This window comes from Penicillium paradoxum (genome assembly GCF_028828445.1).
Source record: "Penicillium paradoxum strain IBT 22861 chromosome Unknown utg000004l_segment0_segment0, whole genome shotgun sequence".
In the NCBI taxonomy this organism is placed as follows: Eukaryota; Fungi; Ascomycota; class Eurotiomycetes; order Eurotiales; family Aspergillaceae; genus Penicillium; species Penicillium paradoxum.
In genome coordinates, this window is record NW_026643182.1 from 3,412,122 (window position 1) to 3,436,850 (window position 24,729).

A 24,729-nucleotide genomic window follows, 5' to 3' on the forward strand; every position below is an offset into this window, starting at 1 on the left:
AGAGCAACCAAGTTTCGCCTCTCTGTACGGAGTACGGAGTACTCCGTATGATCTCTAGACATCGCCCAGAAAATATGGTCGATCAATGTGGATGTAAACAAAGCGAGAGCCAATATAATTGGTGCCCTGGATGGGCATGCAGGGGGGTGAACAGGGGTAAATAGCCTTGCTACCTGGGGGTCGAGGCACCGGTAGACCCTGTTCTTTGACATATTCCACGCTCGAGGAGAGACAGAATGGACACTTGTGGATCCCAGCATTTCACCAGCTTGACGCTCGAAGACTGTGACGCGTCCTTTTTTTAGCCTGTCTGATATCATATCCAGATTCCTGACACAACTTGGCTCCTCGGAGAATAATACAAATCGGAATGAAGGACATCGTGGTATCTTTCCCACATTCGATCCCGCAATGCCCCTCAGATCGTAGGACTGCAATCCAATGGCCCCTGTGGTGGTTTTCCACAATACCGGGCTTTACTATGATGGCGATCGAGGTATTCCACTGGCGAGGAAGATAATCTTGATGAATATCCTTAGCTTTTGAGATGGAGCATACATTAGCATGAATCGGAGATTACTGTTACCTGGGTAGGTTAGGAATTGCTCAGCGATTAGTCCTCGCAAAAGTCAAACAGCGGCGTTGTCTCGGGCAATTCCAGTGGAGGGCCATGAGTTGTTTGGCTGCATTCCTCACGTTGCGGGGGCAGTTGCTAAGATATCATATGGGTGAGGGAAACCTGGCGGCATCTGCCATTCCTCTGTGGAGTGATGTGGAATGTTATGGACTGCCTGGATACTGTCCATGTATTTATACTAAGCGTTGTCGACCTGTTTGGCTGCTTAAGCCTCTATCATTCTCCTAAATAATCTGACCCTGGTGGTTAAGTGTTTGGCATCACATTGACAGATCAAAGATCTATACACAAAAAGCCAAGAACACATACTGTAAGTGACACTGCAACGAGTCCTTGGTGCCTTCCTTCTGCTGGACATGCACCGGATGCCACCATATCGGATGCCCACAAGACTAACATTGGCATAGGAACACTTCAATCACAATGAAGGGCACTTTGATCCTCTCTGGTCTGCTGGCGAGCGTTGTCTCTGCTCACATGCAACTGAGCAAGCCATACCCTATCCGCAGTCCTCTCAACAAGGATGACGATGGTCAGAAGGATTATTCATATAACAACCCCCTCTCCAGCTCTGGCAGCGACTACCCGTGCAAGGGCTACGCCAAGGATGATTTCAAGGCCGTCGAAACATGGCAGCCGGGCTCATCCCAGGAGATGGAGTTGGAGGGCAGCGCCACCCACAGCGGCGGTTCATGTCAGCTTGCCCTGACCTACGACCAGGGCAAGACCTTCAAGGTTATCCAGTCAATCGAGGGTGACTGCCCCATTAACAAGAAATATAAGTTCGATATCCCGTCGGACGCACCGTCTGGTGATGCCCTCTTTGCTTGGACATGGTTCAACAAGGTCGGTAACCGCGAAATGTACATGAACTGCGCGATGGTCAGCATTGGTGGCTCTGGAAACCGCGAGATGAACCATCCCCCCAACCAAAGAGTCGAGGCCAAGCCCAAGCATCACACCAAGAACAACAAGAACAACAAGAGTGCCAAAAGCAGCTTTAGCGGCCTCCCCGAACTCTTCGTCGCCAACGTTGACCAGACTGGCAAGTGTGTTACCATCGAGGGCGAGGCTGTGCACTTCCCCCAGCCTGGTCCCAACCTCACTGGCAGTGGTGCTAGCGGTAAGGGCTACAAGTGCTCTGCCGATGCTCCCTTCCTCAGTTCCAGCTCCAGCTCTGGCGAGAAGAACGCCACAACGACCACCAACACAACGACCAAGGTCGCCCAGACTCTCACCACGGCCACCGCTACTGCTGACGCCCGCATTCTCTCCACCGAGGCCTCAACCAACAACCAGTTCGGCAGCTACGCGCACAAGTTCGTTTGCCAAGATGGAGACCTCATCTGCTCTCCCGACGGATGGTCCTTTGCCCTGTGCGCCAATGGCGTACCTATCTTCATGGGCTCTGTCTCTGCTGGTACCTGGTGCCGCAATGGTGCTATCACTGCTGCTCACTAGTAACCATTCTCGTTCCACTTTCCTTTCTCTTCGCAGTCTTTCTATTTGCATTTTTACCCCAATACATCCAAGTGGATATTTCAAGTTATAGCAGTCCTGGATGAATGAGGTTCTCTCAACTCATTTAGTCTCAGGACTTGCAAGTCATTTGTTTTCCCCTTCAGCCCGTGTTTTGGGCGCTGTGTATTGTTTTCTTCACCTTTGACCTTTTAATGACCCAGTTGATGTCCCTACGCTGATAGTATTGTCATACCGACTTACTTAATGATTGTGTGCCGTGTTAATTCAACCTCTGAACTATTATGTCCTATATTTTCTTCTCTAGGTTCCTTGATTATAATAATATACTTTCAGGTTGACTGTCTTGACAAATATTCATCCAACATCGCTCTAGATATATATGCTATCATCTCGCCACGACGAACTTCACATGGGATTATACCTCGATCGCCGTCGCGCAGTGGGTGGGCGGAAACAGCATGTAGGCTCCAAGTTTCTAGCTATGACTTGACCTATGTGACTTCATCTGCTTGTTGGACTGGGAATGTGGGAGCAGGCCGTTCACTCTCGCTCTTCCTCTTCCTCTTCCTCTTCTCCTCCTCCTCCTGCTCCTGCCTAAGTATCAGACATATATTCCTACCCAGATTATCGATTGCGTAGGTTGTCGATAGTGGTGGAGTTCTCAGAGAGCGAAAGCTGGGGTACTCATAGGAATGCTCAGTCTCATCCAGAACTTGTTCAGAACGATGCGGTGTATTAAAGGATTGTGGGGGTAACGAGCTTCGAGTCTTTGTCATCGGGACACTAGGCAGTCCTACCTAGCAGGGTCCCTACCTGCGATAGTCGAATTGATGTAATCAAAGTAAAGGGGAAAGTGACGGTAGGGAGACAGGGATAGATGGGATATATCGAATGCGGTCAGAACAAAGTTGATGATGTAGTCAGGGGTACGGAGTACTCCGTACAAATGATCCTGCTCATTTGCAGGTGAGGGTTTGATTTTTTGAGTCACAAGCTACACAGCAGCTATTTCCTATGTTATTCTCAAAATATGCCTATGTAGTTTCTTGGACTTCCTGTAGGAAACTAGCGTTTTTCCTGTCATTGAGAGCTGTATCGAAAATAACATTTACTCTTCCCCCTTTTTGAATCAATCATACTCAATAAACACAATTATGGCTGTTAAATGACATATTTTCCCCACACGATTGGATCTGACACATTGCCACATGTCGACGCATGCAGAAGGTGAGGCTCAATGCCATTGTCAGTTCCAGGAACAAGGGACCCAAACCTTATGGACCCCCTGAGTAGTCACTAGATAGATATATCGAGGATAGCAGTATAAAGCAGTATATTGATTAATATTATTGATGTGACCAGCTAGTCCCGAAAGACCCAAATATGCCCGCCAGATATCCTCCATCATATTGTACAGTTCCAGTCTAATCACAAACATAGCAGTGGTATCTTGGCTCTCAAATAACACAAAGGGGTCATAGAATCATTGACCGGTGCATGTATCACCGGTTTACGCGAGTGAAGAGAGTCTGGGCTGGCCCAGATATCGCTTCTCCAAAAACACGGAACGGTGGCCATTTTACACTAGCAACTTAAATGTTGCCAGTGTACGCCGAGTTACCATAGCCGTAGGTACCGGCAGCGGGAGCTGCAGCTGGGCCGGTGGCAGCAGTGTTCTGGTTCTTGCCGAAAGAGCCAAACCAGCCCTTTTCGGTCTTCGGTTCGGTACCCATCTCCACGTCTTGAGGAGTTGGGTGGCCGGGGAGGGTATCGGCGCCGCCGACAGCCTCGGGGTTGTTCTTGTTGCGGCGCCAGAAGGCCTTGCGGCTACCGTGGGTGTAGCCGTTGTTGGGAGAGGGACCGAAACGCTTCTCGCGCTTGTGGTGACGGGCGAGAAGGATTTGGAAGAGGATGGAGATCAGGAAGAAGAAGCTGGGGGATAAGTTAGGATGACCGCTCCCTTGAAACCGAGAATATAGATGTGGAAGATGCGGGGTATGATCTACTCACATTCCGATGATTGACACTGCGAAGACGACCTTCTCCAGTTTGCAGGTCAGGCCGAAAGTCAGTCCTTTACTAATGGTATCATCCTTGGCATTGCCCTTGCCCAGAGGTGTATCCACAGTTCCGGTGCATTGGTTAGCACCCTTGCGGGTCATGATGGCAATGGCAACCATCGCGCCCACGAAGCACACATCCAGGGTAACACCCAGGAATGCGAAGAAGGCCACACCGCCCAGGCAGCAGGTGAAGATGATGCCCAGCAGGCCATAGGCGGTTGCTGCGCCTGCTAAGCCTTCTACGGCCTTGATCCATGTTGCGATTTTTTGGTCGTGTCTGGCGAGGACGGCCAGGAAATAGGAGAAAATGCCGAGAATGACAGCAGCATCGAGGAACTGCAGGACGCGCAGTCCGAGATTGAAGAATCGGAGGATCACGCCGCCGACTCCCATGTTGTATGGAATATGGTATGGGTTTTTTGTGTGTGTATATGGGTAGTACGACCGCGAGGTCCGGGGAGAATATATGAGAGAAACTCAGGCAACAGGATTTGGGCGAGTTATAAGGGACTAAGGCAATTGACGATCAGTGGATGGCGTATTATTTTTGGCGATCCTAGGAGAAGCTCTTAGCTTAATGGCCCGCGGACTCCGCGCCACACTCTAAATGACCCCAGATGCCCCACTCCCTGATGTAATCCCATGGATCAGAAGCCCCACCTTACCTTGTCTGGTTAGACTATGACTCCCAGGGCCGTATGATTCGACAAGCGACCCGCCACCCATGCGAACAGCCAAAAAAAAAGAAAAACGCAAAAGAACAAAAAGAACAAAATTCAGAAGCAAAAATGACTTCACGGCCCAGCCACACTGCTAAGCCCCATTCCAACCCGGCACATGACTATGACAGCTACATTTTCCTCCGTACGGAGTACAGGCACTTCCAAGGTTGCTATTCTTGTCCATCGACCCATACGGTTACACCGGATGGAGTAAGTATTGCTGCCTAATGTGTGGTCCAACCCGTCATAGAAAATACGCACGGGAGATCGGTCCTGCTCGAACCTCTATGCCACTAATACGAGGTGATCAAGTCTTCAATTAAGACGTTAGAAAAGGCTTCGACAGGCTCAAACTAGCGCGTTTTAGACCGCACCTAGCATACGGAGTAATGCAGTCTAATATCCTCGAGATAATTTCCCGAAGCGGCACACGCCATCCCCTGCTCTTTGTGTGTACGCCATCCCGTTTCCGGACACCTTGCCCGTCCTAGGTACAGTGGACACCTACCTCACTATGTACATTGACCCAATGTGTTAATTATGGGGCCTTACGAGTTGTGTGGCCGGGGTGCCATTGTGCTTTGTAGGTACATACCCGCCACGTTCAAAATGACGTTTGCACCCACTTGTTCCACTGGGTCTTCCGCGCCACGTCCATTGGTCGTGGGCCCGTGGTACCCGTTGCTTTGGAAACCACAGGTACGGGGTACATTGTACAGCAAAAGTGCAACTAAACGCAGCACTCATTTGCGTATCTCCGTGTTTTAGAACTCCGTCAATCGTACAAACGAGCACAGAGTATATGTGCCAAAGTATGAATATGAGCCCAATGTGGTAGGTAGATGGATTCAAAATGGCGAAGGATACGGTATACGCCAATGACATAGCTTGAGAAAGACATCATATTAACATGAAATCTGTCACATACAACGCATGGAATGCTTTCTCATAATCTGGATGGGGTGAGCTTTGGGGATAGTAGTGGAAACGAGACATAGTCCAGCATTGTTCACAAGACAGAACAGGGGGTTGGCTAAGGTGGAAGAAACCAGTGTCCGCAAGGCTACGAGCACCAATCTGGTTTGTGTCACCTCGAAGAATTTCGAGGACATTGTACTGCCAGCTGGTTAAAGCCAAGTTTTGACCATGAATGCTGTTATGGTCTCGGTATGCTCGGGTGGATATCCCCTTAGACTGACCATGGTGGTGTACAAGGGATATCGCATCAGGTAAGTCTGGGAGTAGGCTTCGTTCTCACGCAGCAGATGTCGAAGCCTGTGAAACATCTTGATGTTGCTGAAGGATTTCACAGATTAAGCAAGTTTCTGGTAGAAGCATCAGTATTTTTGATCTGCAAAGTCAGATGACGAGACCTTTGATGTTCAGATACGTCTTTCGACGCTGCGTGTAATTAGCACTGGACGGTTCTACTCACGTGGCACTGATTTGGACTTCCTGGCGGTTGAGGTCATACAGCGGCAGTAGCCTGCGAGACTGCAGTAGCAGTAGTATTGACGATGGTTTATCGGCACCATCTCAACATATTGTCTTCAGGAGTCTTCCTGGCGCTCTTTCTCTTGTTCGACAAAAGCGCGAAGAATCGAATCCAATCCCTCGTTGCGGCGAGCGAGCAGCATCACGTCGGACAAGTTAACGGTCGATCTTCCAGCATGCCTATATGGGAAGTTCTGTTTAGTACAACCCTGGCAGGAATTTTGATACCAGGGACAGAACAGGGAAGTATCCTTATCCATTTGCAGGGAGAAGATCATCTTACTTTGCAAAAGATTCCAGATCCTGGCTGACCGTCTCTGCGAGGAGTTAGCTCAAAAGACAGAAAGTTTGGAATTGTCATAGCCTAGAACTTACCTATCTGAGCCCAAACCATCTCCGTCAAGGCACCGATGAATTGCGGAGTAGCATTGACGCCTAGTCTGATGGTCTCTTCATCTACGATCTTGCCAATGGACAACCACAGGGCGGATTTCAAGCGCTATAAAATTCAGTCAGTCATGTCCATAGTAATACTATCATAATACTTACCTCCTCCAGACTAGCCTCTTCAGTTTGTTCCATGATGATGAGTTCACAGCGCAAGACAACAAGCCGAGCGCGTCCATATCAAAAGCCCACGACTTCTGATTGGCCCCCAACGCGTCCACGGATTAACAGCTAATCCGACACAGACCACGCTAACCCCAAACGGGCGACTTCTGATTGCGGGAGCGACGGAATTTCAGAGAAGCGCAAAGCAATCGCAGATCCTGCCATTAATCCCTCAACTCAACTTTTTTTTGCAAAGTCTCTCTACTTTACCTCCCGTTACCTCTGGGTGTCCTCTTCTACAAACGCCCACCCCAATTCGCGGGCAGCCACCGAGCCCCCCCACTTTCCCCCCAAACCTCAAACCACAACAAAAAAAAAGACACATCACCCACCATGTCTACTACCCCCCAACCAGACCTGAGCGAGCAGGCTGTTGCCGCCGCCAATGACTTCTTCTACCAACTCTACCAATTCTTTGAGCTGATCGTCACCCGATTCTGCAAGAATGGCTACGCGTCTATCGCCCAGATGAGCGGCAAGCGCTGGACAAAGGTCATCGGCAGTGTTGTCTTCTACCTGATTATCCGGCCGTACATTGAGAAGTTGTTCAAATGGATGCACGAGCGCGACCGTCGCAAGGAGAAGGAGAAGCGCGAGAAGGAGAAGGCGAATTTCGGAAAGGTCAAGATGACCGCGAACTCGCTGCGTGGTGGTGGCGATACCAAGGGCAAGGTCCTCGGTGAAGTCGATCACACCGATGACGAGCTCGAGGATGAGGAGGATATCATGCCTACAGCAAGCGGTGTTCCTGAGTGGAGCAAGATGGCCCGCAAGCGTCAGAAGAACTATATCAAGAGTGTGAAGAAGGATCAGCGGGCTGAGGATTTGAGCCGTGATCAGATTATGGAGTTGTTGGATTGGAGTGATGAGGAGGAAGTGGATGAGAAGACCAAGAAGGATCTTTGAGACTGAGTTCCAATCCTGGGTCTTGGGTCGGTCTTTGTGTTGCGTGCATTTGCATGGTCGTTGGGGGTTTTGATTCCTGTACTTTTAATTAATAGACTTCTATCTAATAGGGCCTTTCGCGGCCCCCTTGCTCTACCTGACGGAGACTTCGTGATTGTATCTGGTTTATCGAGATCAAAGCTATTGAAGATTGTCTCATGGTGCATGACACGTGTACTTGAAAGTCATAAAATTTTCTATGTGCAGTCAAAGATGCATCCAACTCGAGCATAGCTGAGCCAGACATTGCTTCTGCGCCACTCTAGAAACCATTCATCGCCGCATCTTATCCATAGTCATGAGCAGTTCGTAACATATTCCCTTTGCCTTGAGAGATCAGTGGAGCCTCCGCAGGGCTTCGATCATTGCCTTGACCTCCTCAACATCCGAGGAGCCTATCTCCTGTACGATTTCTTCTTGCATGCTTGGCGTGCAATTCAGGAATTCTTCAATAAGCTCGCCGTCTACAAAACGGTAAGGTGCATCGGCGCTGCGGACCATAGTTCTGAAGCCACGGAACTTGTTGAAAGCCAAATTACCCAATGACTCGACTTTGGTAGATAGTACGGCTTGCAGAGTCATAAGGAAATCTTGGTGGTCAGGGTTGATCACGGCAAAGAGGAAGATGGAACCCTCAACCTGCAGGGAAGGCGAATTAGTATATGAAATTTTATGGATCGAATATGCTGGGATGAACTTACCGTTGCCATGAACGCTCGCGGTGTCACTGTTACGCTGGCAAGCTGTGGAATATTAACCGGTCTGATACGATTAACCATCTCTCCCAGCGAGATTTCACTGGTAGGAACCATCCGATGCTTATCCTGCGCGGTAACTCCATTGTTGCGCGATAGAACGATAAGATTGCCCTCGGCGTCGCTCTGGAGGAACGTCTCATCTCCAACACAGGCAATCGCTGTGCTCCAGACGGTTTGATAGTGACGACCGATTTCGATGAGCTTAGCAGGTTCCCCGGCGTTACCGGGGGTATACTTAACAAGACAAAGACTCTTCATGAGATCCGCCACCGCGATCAGATCGCCGACGACTGTTACGTCGACTGGCGCGGTAGAAGTCCGATAAGCAGCAAGCTTCTCGAGCTTCATTGGTCCAACATTATTGACTTTGATTTTGTAGACAACGACCTATGTGCTGTTAGTAAAGAGCGCGAAGATATTGTTGATAAATGCTTACAGTCTTAACGAGTGCCGCAACAACACAATCACCCATGATCGCTAGGGCCCGACACGCGCCCATAACTGGCAGCTCGGCGACTAGACTTAGCTTGCGGCCATGGTCGACTTCCAAAATGAGGATCCGCCCGCGGATAGAGTCCTCTTTCTCGTCGTCTGCGAATGCCGTGCCGACAATGAATCGATCTTTCGTGATCTCTTTTCCATTCTCGTCCTTGCCTGCTGAAAGCTCAGCCCGGACAACACTCTCTACCAGCTCGTCGGGCCCCATTTCTAACGCATCGAGACGCCGGAACATGATTTCGTCGGTAAGAACAAAGTAGCTCTTGACAATCTCGGCGCCATCTTCGAGTTTGCGATCAATCGTGCCAATTCCAAATGCCTTCTCGGACGGGGAATATGCAACACGACGGACTGTCGAGCCCATCGATAACGTCTGAATTTGGGTTGTGCGCTCTCTGTCAACAAGTGATATCTTAAGCTCCTTGCCGGTGGCCACGGCGATGGCGTCTGGGAAGGCCTCTGTGTTCAAATGACAGGTTCGGGATGCACCCTCAGAGTTCACTGCAGAGTAGATAATTCGGCCCTCGGAGCCGTAGATCAAGCTGGGATTCTCGCAAGTAGCGAAAACATTATATAGGCCGTCACCACGGGGGAGCTTCTTGAAGATCGGTTGCTCAGAACCCAGAATCAGCTTGGTCATCTTACTTAGAGAGTGGTCTTCTGTATTCAAGGAGAAAGTGATGACAGAGCCATCAGCCATCGATATGAAGAGAGTAGGCTGGCTGTCTGCAAGCACCTCAGCCACGAGAATCGATCGAGGGAAGCTCTCCCCGGTAGGACCCAAGGACTTTGATTGAAGCACAGCAAAGTCCTTAACAGCCAATATTGACACATTGGCCGATTGGGGGAAACCTGCGATAAAAACTCCAGTTGGCGTTGATGGGACAGTCAAGCCAGATATTTGCTGGTCAGCACCAAGATCCTTCTCCATGATTAGCTGAACATTATCTCTGATATCAAACGATGTCACGATTTGCCCGCTGACAACGAGAACCAGATGGTCGTCATTGGCCGATGCCGCAGTAATCAGCTTCCGGTTCTGAGGTGCCCATTCGAAGTTCACCATGCCGCTTTCTATGTCAGCCACAAGCACGCGTTGTTCTGTGACTTGGAGAATACGGCCCCCCTGGAGCTTTGTAACGAAGAGAGTACTCTCCGTGAGTGAAAGCCCCAGGAAATTCTCCAACTCCTCTACTTCTCCGTCTGGACTAAACTTCAACACGCGTGTTTCGTCCACAAACGTGATAATCAGCGTATCCAAAAAATCGCCTGTGCTTTGAGTCTGCAGTCCCCACATATCAGTAATGTGCTCCATCTCTCCCAACACACCTAAGTCTTCCATGCCAACGCCGCTGCGAACGCTGCGTAACGTTCCATCATCAAAGGCACCAGAACCCGTTACAATTCGAGCCTGCCCGGAGGAAAATTCGTGCGTTTGGCTCTCATTCGTGCGGTTGCCAAGATCCATGATGGTAAAATCAAGGATAGGAGCAATATTAGACAATGTCTGGATGACCTTGAACGAGGTTCCATCAAGCCGGAGGACCTGCGAGTCGCCGTGGTGCGAGGCAACAAACAACATGCCGCCGCCGAGATAGACCAGTACAGATGCCCGGGAGGTCTTGCCCAGAAACTCGAGCTTCCAGTCATCGATTTCGCCCGAGCTATTCAGGATGAAAGATAAGAAAAATAGCCTCCCGTAATCATCAGCCAATAACCACCGCTGACTGTCAACCTTCTCCCAGGCCACGAAGACCGTCGCCTCGTCAAGGTTCCGCGTGATCACGTCGTTCGCATTATCGTCAATGTATTTGATGGATGTCTCTCCAAGAACAATGAGACCGCCAAGCGGTGCCGGAATGGGTATAAGATGTGACGAGCCAAGATCGAGCTCCTGTCCGAACTCGCCCCCTTCCAGCTTCGGCACCTCCTTGAAAGTAGCATCCGCCGAAGTCCCCGAAGTACCAGCTGTGAAATCCAGCTCACGAATCCGGAGTCGCACCTTCTGCTGATTATCTTCGTATAGCAATGCGAACCAGGGGTTCGACTCTGAGTGCAAAAATGCAGAAGATCGAACGAAAAGCTCGTCAATGCGCGATGTAGTGGGCTTATCCAATTCGCCCACCTGCAGCGGTAACTCAGTCTGGGGCGCTGCCATTGACGGTCGACCTCGTTTCTTCGTCGGCTGCACAATCGGCACAACAACTATCACTCCCTCGTATACCTCCAGCGTCATGAACCGTCCTGTCGGGTCCATCAGGCATCGCGGTGCGCATTGAGACTCCCGGGACGAGGGCTGGGCGATATCGACGCAGGTGCGGGCTGTGATGATTTGTTTTGTCTCGCGGTCCCATGCTATTGTGAAATAGTTGTATTGATCCGTGCCGACAAAGAGATGATCGGTTTTCGAATTTGCCGGCGCGGGTAGGCGCGCGAGCATGGTGACCCGCGCATACAAAGCGCGAGTGGTAGTAAGAACAATTCCATCGGGTGTGAGGATGTAGAATTCAAGTCGGCTGGCTTTTCTGTGGATTCCGGGGCGGGTTAGCTATTGTGATCATCGTCATTGGAGGAGAGGTCGGCCCAGGTGCGACTTCATGGGGATGGGGACTCACGCTGCGACTAGACACTCTTCTTCCGCGGAGAAGAAGTTCAGTTTCACTGCATGGCGAATGCTGCTTGCCCGGTGGATGGGCACGACATAGGCCATCGTGGTTTAACCGCCGCGGTCTCTGGCGGCGCGGAGCTCGCTGAGCTTGAGCTTCGGTGGACCACCCTGCGGGGATGGTTAGAGTGTGAGAACAAGGGTTAGGGCGGAAACACCAGAGCAGATTGATGGCGCCGAATTATGTATTGGGCATGTCCTCAAAGTCAACTCTTGGGGCAGGGATTTGCTCGGTGTGGGGATATGAGGGAGTCGAGGTTCCCGTGCTCATGACGTTAAATCCGCGCTTACAACCGAAACCGTCTTTTTTCTCCAGAGACTGAATCACTCATTTCCGGAGAATTGAATCTGGGTGTATTCCCTGGATATATTCCCAGGTCTTGATCTCGTTCTCAGAGAAAAAAAAAATTAAATTTCTTTAAAATCACAAATCTAGATAGTGACATACCCCGACCGAGGAGGTGCTTCCAGTCCAAAGCTAAGAAGCTCAAGGCCCTCAATGTGAGGCCAATGATAGCGATACATGCATCGCGAAAGGAAAAAAAAAAGCAAAAACAAATCATATCGAACAGTGTGAATATATAAGTTCGATCATCTAAGCATAGGGGAAGTGCAAAGAAGCGTTCATTAATCATGAGATCACGACCAGACGTCCTCCTGGTAGCTGCCGCTGCTACGCATGTGCTTAACCATCTCCTCGCCCTTCTCAGCGGGCATGCCGCGTTGCTGAGCAATGATGTGGCCGAGCACCAGGTTGACCTCGCGGGCCATGTTGGCAGCATCACCGCAGACGTAGAAGTTGGCCTTTTGCTTCAGTAGCTCACTGACAAGCTCGGCATTCTCCTTCAAACGGTGCTGAACGTAGACTTTCTCGGATCCTTCGCGGGAGAAGGCAGTAATAATCTTCAGGGAGTCGCCCATTTGAGCTTGGTAAGTCTGTTGTAGTTATGTCAGCATCAAGATTCGGGCGTCAAAAGGGAGTGATTTGCATACCTTGAATTCATCCTGGTAGAGATAGTCCTCGTCGCTCCTACGGCATCCGAAGAACAACAAAGTGGTGCCAACCTTCTCTCCCTTGGCAGCAAGAGCAGCACGTTCCTGGATGAAACCACGGAAAGGCGCGACACCAGTGCCGGGGCCAACCATGATAATAGGCTTGGACGGGTCGGAAGGCAGCTTGAAGTTGGAGTGACGAACATGGACAGGCACATGAATACCATCGTACTTGTTGCGGGGACCGGTGATCGAGTAAGTCAAGCCGTGGGGATCGGGGGACGGGTCACCGTTCTGCTTCTGCTTAAGAGCCAGGAGGTAGTTGGTGGTGACACCCTTGACCATGTGCGAGGCACCGGGCAGACGAACAGACTCGACAACAGCAGTGATGCTGATCTTGTCTTTTTGAACCAGGGACGAGGAAGAGATCGAGTAGTAGCGGGGCTGAAGCTTGTTGAGACCCTCAATAAGCAGCGAGAAAGGAACAGCAGTGAAAGCCTTGGGAGTGATGCTTTGGAGGGCCTGGGCAATGTTGAAGCGCTGGTTGGTGATCTTCTCGTGGAAATAATCCTTGTCGTTACCCAGACGGACGATCTCGGCCTTGGTCTCCTCATCAGGAGCGAAAGCGGCGAGGGTGGAAACGAATTGACGAGAAACGGGAGCGCAGACTTCCATGTAGTAACGGACAGCAGCATCGTAGGTGGTAGGAGTGGGAATGGGAACCTTGGCCGTGACATCAATACCCTTGACGTTGATCACCAAGTCGCGCTTATCCTCAATACCAAAGACTTGAAGGAAGCGATCGACCTCGGCACCAGCGTTGGTGGGCCAGATAGCGATGTGGTCACCGGTCTGGTAGGTGAGATTGCTACCAGCAATGCTAATTTCCATATGGATGCAGTTACGGTCCTTGACAGTGAACAATTCGGAGGATTCGACAATGGGGGCAATGTACGGGTTGTGGGCGGAGAAGGGACCCTTGGCGCGACCCTCACGATGGGCAGCAGTAGGCTCACCCAGATAGACAGACTCATCCTCGGGGGTTTTCTCATCATCCTCGGTGACGCAGAAGACGGGTTCGTAGACAGCTTCACGTTCCTGGAGGTCCATGGCATCCGAGAGCGCGGCCCACATGGGCTCCTTCCATGCCAGGAAATCCTCCTCCATGGTTCCGGCGCCATCGTCGCCCTCCCCAGCAGTTCCAATGCGCTTCGCACCGAGTTTGGTCAGGGCAGTATCGACCTGACGAACCATGGCGTTGTAGTGCTCATAAGTGTTGTTACCCAGACCGAATGCGACGTACTTCATGGCGGACAGAGGCTGGTCATCGGCGGAGGCGCCGCTCTCAAAGGCCACATCTTCACCGGTGAAGAATTGGTAGAATTCAACCGCGTTATCAGTAGGCTCGCCCTCACCATAGGTGGCCAGCACGAAGAATGCGACCTTGTCCTCGGGGAATTTGTCCAGGTTCTCGTAGTCATAGTCCTCAATGTCGGCCACCATAGTCTTGAGACCGAAACGTTGAGAGCCTTCCTTAGCCAATCGCGAGGCGTAATCCTCAGCGGTACCAGTCTGGGAGCCATAAAAGATCACACAGTTCTTGTTTGTCTCCTCCATCTTCTCCACGATGTCACGGGTTTTGCCGGTCTTCGCGGCTCCATTGAGGGTGGCGGCCGAAGAGGCATACGGGTCTTTGGGGACGGCCCAGTAGCTTCCCTTGGTGAAGTAGGCGATGCTACCCACCAAGAGAGCCACCAAGACGACCAGGTCGAGTGTATCCAGTTGCGCCATGTTGGCGTGTATCTCGCGGGAACAGGGGGTTATGGCGTCGCGAATTCCCGCCGGGAAGATTTGGGTGAACGTGTTCCAAGGTCCGGAAGCTCAATACAAAACAATGCCGGGAAGATAACTTGGAAAACCCAATATTCCCCAAGAGTGACCCCTAAATGACCAGAGTAGAGAGGAATGAAGCAGAATAGGTGGTCTGATCCACTTCCAATTTCTGCAGATCGTCACGAATCCTCACCGCTGTCTGTTTACGTGGGGACTGCGATTAAAGGTAGGACATATCAAAGTAGGGAGGACTGGAAGGACTTGAAAGAACAGAAGTAGGAAGAAGGCGAAAGAAATCCGAAAAACAATCAATTTCCCCAACCATTTAAACCCTTTCCCCCGTTATTATATAAGAAATTCCCATGAACAATGTGGGGGAATGACCATCGGAACGGGACATCGGCCTCTTGGACTGCCCTTTCTGGGTGATTCCCACGCCCCCAACGCCTGTGCCCCGAGTCCTGCGTACTTTTTTGCCTCTCGTGGGAAAGGCGGAGCTCGGGTAAGAAGAGCGGCAAGGCTGGCCGGGAGATAACTCGTTCCTCTGAGTGGCTACGAGCGAACTGACTGGATCTTCCGTCCTGTCCGGAATCACAGTCCCCGGAGTCATCTTTCGGTGTGTCGTCTCAACGCTCGTGCGGAATTCTTTCCGCACCTCGGGCTCTTCATATTTAACCTCAGGGCCCTGGCTTCTCGAAGCGGCCTTGTTGGGCTCTCGGATCCCGGCTGTCAGTTTCTTCTGACGTGTGGGGAAGATCGCCAAACTATCGACCTAGGGACGTTCACGAGAACGTACTTTATGTACTCTGTACTCCGTACAACTGACGCAGTATGGAGTACCCATGTGCAGTCAAGCCGTGATTTCTTATTGGACCTCGGCATATGTCAATACCTTGTCCCCTCCGTGATCTTGTGAACATATCTTGGAATGCACAACGTCGACCGGACGAATGGCCCCCGGCTGCTAGGTACGGTCGCTACATGGATGTATCGAGGACATAGAAACGTTGTCCATGAGGTCTCACAATGAGAACAGAACTCATCCTCGTACTCCGTAGGCTCGGCTGCATATCTTGTCGTGTATAGAGTACTCCGTAGGCATAATTTGTTTCAGGACCCTGGGAGCCAGTCTACACCATAGATCAGACGCTATATCTCATTTTTGACTGATCACTTCCTCTACGATCGATGCAAAACTTTATGATCTGTTTTGTTTCTGTCATCGTGCAGACATTGCACCCAATACATATCTGGTATCATGGTGTGAAGGGACTTCGTTCTCCGTACTGCGTACTCCGTATATGCCGTATCCATATCCTCCACGCGTTCTGAGGGGAGCAGGGGATCTGTTTCAGACGGAGAAAAAAAACACCAATCCTCTCAATCTATGGGAGTACCCCGCCCGGCACTTGAAACCGTTCGATCAGACGTTCCTATGGTATCCTGGTTCCTGGCGGTGTTTCGCGTGGTGTCCGTACAGCGCACTCCGTATGTACGGAGTACGGAGTTCTCCGTAGTGTGAGAACAGATGATCTCCGTAGGGAAAGACACACAAAGAGAGAACTCAGAGAAAACGATAGCTCACTTGCATACACTCGAACGTCCAGTCAAAAGGAATGAATTCGGGGAAATTAGTTCCCAGTGGGTTGAGGCTCTGGTAGGAGCCAAGACTCACCTGGGCAGCAATGCCCGACTTGAACCAGCAGCACACCGTGTGAATGGAGGGGAAGGCTGCTTCGCATCTCGTATATCAAATAGAAATGAAATCTCTCTTATGCAGGTACTTTGGTAGTCGTATACGTCAAAAGATGGTCCAATGTGAGGCTTAATAATAATTGATCCCTTTGGACCCGTGCGCCCGATAAAAAACATGAAGCTCTCAGCTCAAAGCCCTCACACCCCCTTGGCTTGAGGATTGGCTATGTGCAACTTACCTTCTATCCTTGCGGCTGACTGTCCTGTGAACAATGAGGTTCTTGTGATCACTTAACAGTAAGTCCTCTGCAATCGGGAATCGGGAATCTCGAACTTCCATTGCGATCGGAGCAAACGGACTCGGGCTGACATTGGAATCCTAAAAAGTGGCTTCACACCCTGCCAAAGCTGGCTCAGGCCAGCAATCGATCTTGCCCCTCATTTCCGACGATCTGAAGTCCGCATCACACCATAGCCTCGCCTCCCCATCGGAACGCCGAGGGACCAGGACAGCACAGTCCACACCTCTGCACAGTCGCGAATCATCTGCTGCTCGAGGAAGAGCAGCTGATCCCTCCACTCTCGCCCCTATCCAACCACGACGCGGTCATTCCGGATCCAAGAGCCCCGACGTACCCGGCGGACGTCCAGGATATGAATCAGGATTAGAAAGGCGGCCTTCCAACTCGTATGGTCATCACCGGCAGACCTCCATCGTGCATGGCGTGCAGCATTCCCGAAATACGAGCATGGCCGGATCAACTACTTCCACCAGCCCTTTGAGCCCGGAGCTCATGGCCTCCCTCGGTCGCGGTGCGTTTGACGAGGCAACCCTCCCCGCGAAATTCGATCCCCTCGATATACACTCCGGCTTTTCGACCCCATCCGGTACATCCGCAAGTCATGGATTGCCGCCCACGTTGAGTACGATTCAGGACAATGATACAGAATTAAGAGATCTGAGCCCCGCTATCCTAATTCACAAACGAATGGGCTCCGGGGGAAAACCAAGGCGCGAGCGGTCACATAGTCGGTCACAGTCCAAACATCACTCGGACTCCAAGACGGTTGGGGAATATGCATTGCATCATCTGTTCAACTCCTTTGTGGGCCAGGCAGACAACAAGATCAATCAGGCCATCATGAAGTTGGGGACATCCGAGGCTCCTGTGGAGGAGGTTTGCGGCCCCGGAGCAGATCCAACGTTTGATCAATTGATTTCGGCCTTGGGCCATATTGCCCGACAGAAGCCAAAACCTTTGATCGATACAATTATGTTTTGGCGCAAGGCCAAGGGGGATGCTGCCATTACAGCGAGACAAATGATGAACGAGCAAAGGCCGTCTCCAGTAGCCACAGAAAGTGGTCCCCTTTTGCGCCGCAACACCGAGCCAACGCAACATGCAGATCCTGCTACTACTGCAGAACGAGCACAGCACTCGACGCCCTTCCTCAGTCGTCCTGATGAGGTCATTTTGGTAGAGCGGCGGGCAACCGTGTCGGTATACTTAGTCTGTAGAGTCTTGATTGAGATCTTCAACCAGAGTAGCTTGGCTTCCATCACTTTGGACATGGCGGAACGCCTTGAAGACATAGTGTTTGGCCAGGTGAAGACCTCTGATCCGGACCAGATCTCGGCCTCCCCTCTGCGGATGGCTAATTGGAGAATCTACGGCCAGTTGCTGGGTATTATGGGGGATACTAATTTCGCTGGTGTTGCCGGTCGTTATTTGACAGAACTCGAGCGCTATCAAAAGGAGGAAATCGCTCGGGGACCATCTCGTGACGGTGACTCAAAGGCAGAATTGTTGATCCTTTGTATGCGATATCTTCGTTTGCCTATGACCTCGGAGGGGTGGCCTCAATCGTGCGATTTTATGCGATCGGTCGCACGCTTGTTTGTCAATGCCCACGGACAGCGTATCAAGCAGGCATATTGCTACGTGATTGAGAAGCTTCTGCTTCCTGTTGCTGCCAATCCGAGCTGTGATCTATCATTGCCTCGGTGGAAGGAATTTGTGGATTTGGTTCAACCGCGCCTCACACAGCTTCTCACTAAGCCTCGTCACTGGACATCTTCCTTCTCGTTAAATGTGCTATTACTTTGCATCTCCAACAAAGAGACTTTCTCTTCCCAATGGCTTTCAATGATTACGAGCTTACCTGCACGTCTGAAGGACCGCCCTACACGTGCACCAGCCCTCCACGCCATCTGTCGTCTAGTCTGGACTTATTTCTTCCGTTTCTCGGACTCCCCTACAACGACTCTTCGCAAGGTCGAAGAAGTTGCCAAGATCGCCTTGCCAGCCGGCCGGAAAACGTACTTGAGCGCAGAGCCAGTCTTTGCCGATCCGTTGATCCAGTTGATTCAGATAATTGGTTTCAAGCATCCGGATGTCTGTTTTCGTAACATTATCTTCCCTTTGATCAACTCTGATCTGTTCCTATCTGGCAGAGAGTTGAAGATAGAACAGATGGAGCCAGAGAAAATGGTCATTGGAATCCGGGCCTTCCTGGCTACAATGTCTGATCTGGAGACTAGTGACCAGTTATGTCCTCCCATCCCGACTGGATCACTCCCAAATCCCTTCACCGACGTTTCTACCCCCGTATATTTCCATCGTCCTCAGCTGCTCAAAGAGTATAAAGGGCCTCGTTCATCTGAGCAGCAAGATCCGACGGCATGGCAACCTGTCAATACCTCGAGACTAAGTGATAATGTTAAGGAGTATTATTGGCGCTTTTGCGAAGTCTTGGGCAAGATCACTTTGCTCTGTGATAACACATTCGGTGGACAGGCAGTCCTGGATGAGAAGTTTGGGGGAAGTACGCCCAAGACTCCAATCTCAGAAGCATTTAGTTTCGGCCGTCGTGGTGATGATCATGTCACAACACTGGATCAGAAGCAAGGATTCTACGATCTGCTTCATGTGGCAGTACAAGCACTCCCTCGTTGCCTCTCCGATCACATTCCATTTAATTCGCTCATCAATCTCCTTTGCACGGGAACTGCCCACGTTCAGTCAAACATCGCTACTTCCTCGGCGCTCTCTCTAAAAGCCATTGCGCGCCAATTACACGCCCAACAAGTTACTATCGGCTTTGCTAGATTTATCTTTAATTTTGACGAGCGCTACTCGACTATGTCAGATGAAGGAATGCTCGGTCCGGGCCATATTGAATCTACCCTGAGGCTGTACGTTGAATTATTACAGATCTGGATCGACGAGATCAAGCAAAAAACAAAAGGCGCGGCAGCCATGGATCAATTAGAAAGATCCGTTTCCGGTAATCGAGCTTTGCATCTTGATTTATCGAGTGTCCTCGCCCATGTAGAGGAAATTGAGTCGCATGGCCTCTTTTTCTTGTGTTCTCAGTCCAGGCGTGTTCGAGCTTTTGCCATCACCGTTTTACGGTTGATCACCGAGTTTGACAGCGCTCTTGGAAAAGAAAACACCAGAATCATTCAGCTGCTTGAAGCTGATTCTCAGCAAATATTGGATGTTAATGATGAACATCTGACTGTGGCAGAGCGAAGCCGAATCCAGAAGGGCAAACGAACAAGCGCCTCTCAAAACACTCTTATCGAATTGTGTAGCAGTGAAGTATCCTATGATTCAACATTGTGGGCTAAGGTCTTTCCCAACATCATCCGCGTCAGCTTTGAGACTTGCCCTTTCGCTGTAACCCTCGGCAGAGAGATTGTATGTGCGCGTCTTGTTCAAATGCACAAAATCATCACATCTCTAGCTGAGAGTACACGATTTCCACCATACGGTCCTATCGATGCGTATCAGAGCCGCCCTATCGGGAGAAATAATGTGACATCCGAGATTCTTGTCGAGCAATGGAAGCTTTACTTGGTCATGGCCTGCACTACTGTCACTAGCGTTGGGGCTCAGTCGCAGAGCCAGCTGGCCAATGCCCAGCACGCACGTAAAACTTCCAAAGGAGCCCATCAGTCTCAAGACAAGATCAGCTCCGCTCGGAGCCTCTTTGCCTTTGTTATCCCCCTCCTTTCTGCCGAGCGGGATTCTATTCGCGACGCCATCGTCGTCGCCTTGGGATCTATTCATCAGAACCTCTATCGCACGCTTCTCGAGTCTTTACAGTATGCCGTTACTACTTGCAACGAAGAGGCGAAGATGAGAATTGGCAACCATTACCGCAGCCCCAGCAGTCCTCGTCGAAACAGGAAAACCGACCGTCTGCGCACTGAGGTCACCAATGTTTACAAACTCACATCTCACTTCCTTCAAGACCCAGAAGTCTACAATGACGACTGGATCGTTAACAACCTTGTTACTTATGCCAAGGATATCCGAATCTTCCTCAGTGATGCGGAAGTTCAAAATGACTGGGAATTCCAGCGCTTGCGATTCCATTTCTGTGGATTGATGGAGGAGCTTTTCGAAGGCATCAATCGTACCAAGGATCCTTTCCGCTGGATGCCTTTCGAGTCTCGGAAATCCGCTTTCTCTCTCATGGAGGACTGGTGTGGATATTCGCCAAACCAGTCTCAACCAGCTGAAAGTGAAGATCATATGCGCAAGTTTTCTATAAATCGACCCCACGAAACAGGTGAGATGAAAAGCCCCGCTGCTGCCATGGAAAAAGAGAAGAAGAATCTCCGCGCAGCAGCCTTGAGTGCAATGGCCTTTCTTTGTGCTGGTCCTATCAGCATCACTACTGAAAGCGGCTCTGTTCTGCAATTTGATGTCAGTCGCATGCTTTCGTGGATTGAAATGATCTTTAGTACCATCAGTGATAAATGGCATGCCATTGGCCGCCGGGCTCTCAAAAATCTCATCATCCACAATCAGGAACACTCCTACCTAATGGAGCGCTCAATTGAGATGTGCTATATTACCGAGCGACCCAGGACTATCGAGAGCTACTTTGAGGTCGTTACTCAAGTTCTTTTCGAATACCCAGAGTATCCTCTCGCATTTTGGAGAGTTCTGGGGGCAGTCTTGGTGACATTGGGCAATGAAAAGCGTGAGATTCGGATGAAGTCTGCTAAGCTTCTCCGCAAACTCGAGGAACGCCAGCAAAAGAACTCCAGGCTGCAAGACTTCGATATCAGTATTTCGGACAAGACTACTGCGGTGTACAAGCTCGCCCAATTTGAGATTTCGAAGAGATTAGCTAGCCAGCATTCCGACTTGGCCTTCACTATCTTTTCGGAGTTCTCTTTGCATTTCCGCAATCTTCGACCTGATAACCAGCGGAACATGGTTGCTGCTATCCTGCCCTGGGTCCAGACAATGGAATTACAGGTTGACCCGAATGGCGGGCCTACAGCCAAATCCTACATGTTGCTGGCGAATCTCTTTGAGATAACAATTCGTTGCAGTACCATCCTACCTAATCAAGTGCAAGCGCTGTGGCAGGCTTTGGCAACAGGCCCACATGGAGGTAATGTGCAGCTGGTTCTTGACTTCATTATCAGCATCTGTCTGGAACGCAAGGAACAAAACTTCGTGGAATATGCCAAACAAATGGTCGTCTTCCTTTCTGGCACTCCAGCAGGATCCAAAGTCATCGAGTTCTTCTTGTTGCAGGTCGTGCCAAAGAACATGGTACAAGAGCGGAAAGAACTCACTCCGCCTCCTCCTGACATAAAAAATCTACCATACGTTGCAGACCTTGGAACAGTGCTCCCTGTCGGAAACAAACAAGCTGGTCTATCCCTCGGACAGGTTGCCCTGATATTTCTCGTTGATCTCATGGTCGCTCCGGTGAGCCTCGCCTTGGAGGATGTTGTCAAGCTGATCCACATTGTTCTCATCCTTTGGGACCACTATACAGTTACTGTGCAGGAGCAAGCTCGTGAGATGCTGGTACATCTTATCCATGAACTGATAGCGGCCAAGCTTGAGGATGATGCCCCTGCGGGTGCTCGGCAATCTGTCGAAGACTTTGTGGAATCAATTCGGAAGAGCGATCCTGCGGTTGTTTGGGAATATGAAGAGAATCATGGCAAAGAGGAAGACGCGGATGATCGCCGTGTGCCTCCATCTATGGCATCTGTCACCCGTGAAGTTGTCCGATTCTTTGGTTTTGCCTATGAGGGAGTGGGCGACCTGTGGGCCAAGGAGGCATTGAGCTGGGCCACGTCATGCCCGGTGCGACATCTGGCGTGCCGCTCGTTCCAAATCTTCCGCTGCATCTCGACCTCATTGGATCCGCGAATGCTGGCTGATATGCTCGCCCGCCTGTCTAATACTATTGCCGACGAGCAGACAGATTATCAAACATTCTCGATGGAGATTCTTACTACCTTGAAAATCATCATCAGCTCCCTGGCGCCCACCGACCTCCTGGATTATCCTCAGCTGTTCTGGACGACATGTGCTTGTCTCAACACAATCCACGAGACCGAGTTTATCCAAAGCATTGGCATGCTTGAGAAGTTCCTCGGTCGGGTCGACCTCAGTGATCCAGTTGTGGTGACCAACCTTATCAAGGGCCAACCATCCAATTGGGAAGGCGGCTTCGATGGTCTCCAGGATCTTGTCTTTAAGGGAATGAAATCATCCCAGTCCTTCGATCGTACACTTGATCTTCTACACATTCTCAGTGGTCTTCCAAACAATGACCTAATCGGAGATGGAACTCGACACTTATTTACTGTGTTGGCTAATCTGCCCCATTTCCTTGAATGCTTCGAGCAAGGATTCAGTGACCCCAAGCCAATCGCTCGGGCTAGCATACTTGCTCGCGTGGCTGAGAATGAGCGGTGTCCCCGCCTCGCGGCATCATTGTTCGGCTTTGCCAACCAGCAGTACAAGACCGCGGGTGTCTTCCTCAATCATATCATCACCGAAATCAAGTCATACTACTTCCCTCAGCTGGATTTCCAGTGTCTCATCTTCCTCATGGGACTCTTGACTAACACTACAGACTGGTTCCGCCTAAAAACAATGAGAATTCTTTGCGTTCTGATTCCCGAGGTGGACATGCGGCGCAATGAGGTTACCTGTCATGGTCCGGATTTGATATCCCCACTGCTCCGGCTTCTGCAGACCGATCTATGTCCTCAGGCGTTGGAGGTTCTAGACCATATCATCACCGTCTCAGGTAATCCGATGGAGCGTCAACATCTTCGCATGAGTATGGCTTCAGCAGCCTCTTCTCGTGCTATCCGCAAAGAATACGAGCGAATTCAGAGTCTTTATGGCATTCCCGAACCTACTGGATGGTCTGTTCCTATGCCCGCTACGCAATCAAGCATGACCCGGCATAACGTCCATGCGGTCTTCTACACCTGCGTTGAGGCTGAAGACATGCCGGAGGAAGATGTCATGACACCTAGCGTCGCCTTCCATGCGGACGAGTACAGCGATTCGTTCTTCCCAATGAGAGCTGATACAATGAAATCGATTGACACGCAGGTCGACGGCAATATGGGAGACATCGTGCAGAAGCTGGACAGCCTAGATGACTTCTTTGAAGAGACCGATGCAACCACTCCTGTGCTGGGTCCCACAGCTGCTCCCATGCTGCGAGGATTCACCGGTAGTTACTTGGATAGCAATGCCCATCTGTACGACCAGCAGACCGCACCGATTCTACGAAAATCCCTCGCCCGCACAGGCTCTACATCGTCTTTCCATAATGGTCTTGCTGAATCTCGTCCGCCCAATTTCCGCTTTGATGGCCCGGCGGTGTACTCCCCGGTAACGACGATACCCTCGAACGCCGCACAAATGTTACGACCTGGTTCTCATACCCGTTCTGTCACTTCTCCTGCCAACAATCTTTATGTTCACACTGCTTCCAATGTACCCAGTACCACGTTGCCTGTTGGATTTAGCGATTCGGCGTTCTTGTCTGACGAGGACCCTGATGAGGTTCATTCAGATCTAGATGAACGTCCGGTGACAAAGAGGATAGTTGTGCCGCCTGTACCTATGGTCCGCAGTGCAACTGATGGCCCGCATTCCCTGGAGTCAATGATCCGCAGCGGAATGCGCAGGTTGACTGGCGGTGCAGCGAACAGGGAAAAGGAGCGTCAGCGGGACCTCCTCCGCGCACAGCACCGCGCCATGATGCAAACGGCCAATTCACCTCGTGTCCCGAAGGTCCCTGAGGAATATCTGTCGGCGCCAACCAGTCACCCGACATCGCCGAGATAATCCTCCCGGCATATCTCCACCCCGATCATACATTTCTGTCATCTCGTGCTGCTTTCCGCTTTACATTGTCAGTCCATCTAGACTGCCAAGCATTTCTTGGGAGTTAGGATCACTTTACATACCCTTCGCCTGTCCATCTGTCCATCTACTTCGGAACTGGTCTTGTCCATCTAGCGTTGATCTTGTGCCTC

At 50.7% G+C, this 24,729-nt stretch overlaps 7 protein-coding genes across 7 annotated transcripts; 3 read left to right on the forward strand and 4 right to left on the reverse strand.

The window, feature by feature from the left end:
- Positions 1-1,060: 1,060 nt before the first annotated feature.
- Positions 1,061-2,098, forward strand: N7457_004969 (putative extracellular protein; the record flags this gene model as incomplete). Its single annotated transcript, XM_057176014.1, has 1 exon — positions 1,061-2,098. One exon carries the CDS (start codon positions 1,061-1,063, stop codon positions 2,096-2,098), a length of 1,038 nt encoding a protein of 345 aa, XP_057033061.1.
- A 1,613-nt stretch (positions 2,099-3,711) lies between these two features.
- Positions 3,712-4,575, reverse strand: N7457_004970 (uncharacterized protein; the record flags this gene model as incomplete). The annotated part of the gene is made up of 2 exons (XM_057176015.1): positions 3,712-4,051; positions 4,130-4,575. The coding sequence occupies 2 exons, from the start codon at positions 4,573-4,575 to the stop codon at positions 3,712-3,714; spliced, it is 786 nt and encodes a 261-aa protein (XP_057033062.1).
- Positions 4,576-6,454: 1,879 nt separating this feature from the next.
- Positions 6,455-6,980, reverse strand: N7457_004971 (CENP-S family protein; the record flags this gene model as incomplete). The annotated part of the gene is made up of 4 exons (XM_057176016.1): positions 6,455-6,578; positions 6,682-6,715; positions 6,774-6,897; positions 6,948-6,980. The coding sequence occupies 4 exons, from the start codon at positions 6,978-6,980 to the stop codon at positions 6,455-6,457; spliced, it is 315 nt and encodes a 104-aa protein (XP_057033063.1).
- Positions 6,981-7,343: 363 nt separating this feature from the next.
- N7457_004972 (uncharacterized protein) lies at positions 7,344-7,916 on the forward strand (the record flags this gene model as incomplete). The annotated part of the gene is made up of 1 exon (XM_057176017.1): positions 7,344-7,916. The coding sequence occupies one exon, from the start codon at positions 7,344-7,346 to the stop codon at positions 7,914-7,916; it is 573 nt and encodes a 190-aa protein (XP_057033064.1).
- Positions 7,917-8,291: 375 nt separating this feature from the next.
- Positions 8,292-11,921, reverse strand: N7457_004973 (DDB1/RSE1 family protein; the record flags this gene model as incomplete). Its single annotated transcript, XM_057176018.1, has 4 exons — positions 8,292-8,594; positions 8,657-9,100; positions 9,150-11,736; positions 11,827-11,921. The coding sequence occupies 4 exons, from the start codon at positions 11,919-11,921 to the stop codon at positions 8,292-8,294; spliced, it is 3,429 nt and encodes a 1,142-aa protein (XP_057033065.1).
- A 594-nt stretch (positions 11,922-12,515) lies between these two features.
- Positions 12,516-14,660, reverse strand: cprA (NADPH--hemoprotein reductase cprA; the record flags this gene model as incomplete). The annotated part of the gene is made up of 2 exons (XM_057176019.1): positions 12,516-12,812; positions 12,870-14,660. The coding sequence occupies 2 exons, from the start codon at positions 14,658-14,660 to the stop codon at positions 12,516-12,518; spliced, it is 2,088 nt and encodes a 695-aa protein (XP_057033066.1).
- A 1,850-nt stretch (positions 14,661-16,510) lies between these two features.
- N7457_004975 (putative cell morphogenesis protein (PAG1)) lies at positions 16,511-24,538 on the forward strand (the record flags this gene model as incomplete). Its single annotated transcript, XM_057176020.1, has 2 exons — positions 16,511-16,520; positions 16,785-24,538. 2 exons carry the CDS (start codon positions 16,511-16,513, stop codon positions 24,536-24,538), a joined length of 7,764 nt encoding a protein of 2,587 aa, XP_057033067.1.
- Positions 24,539-24,729: the final 191 nt, after the last annotated feature.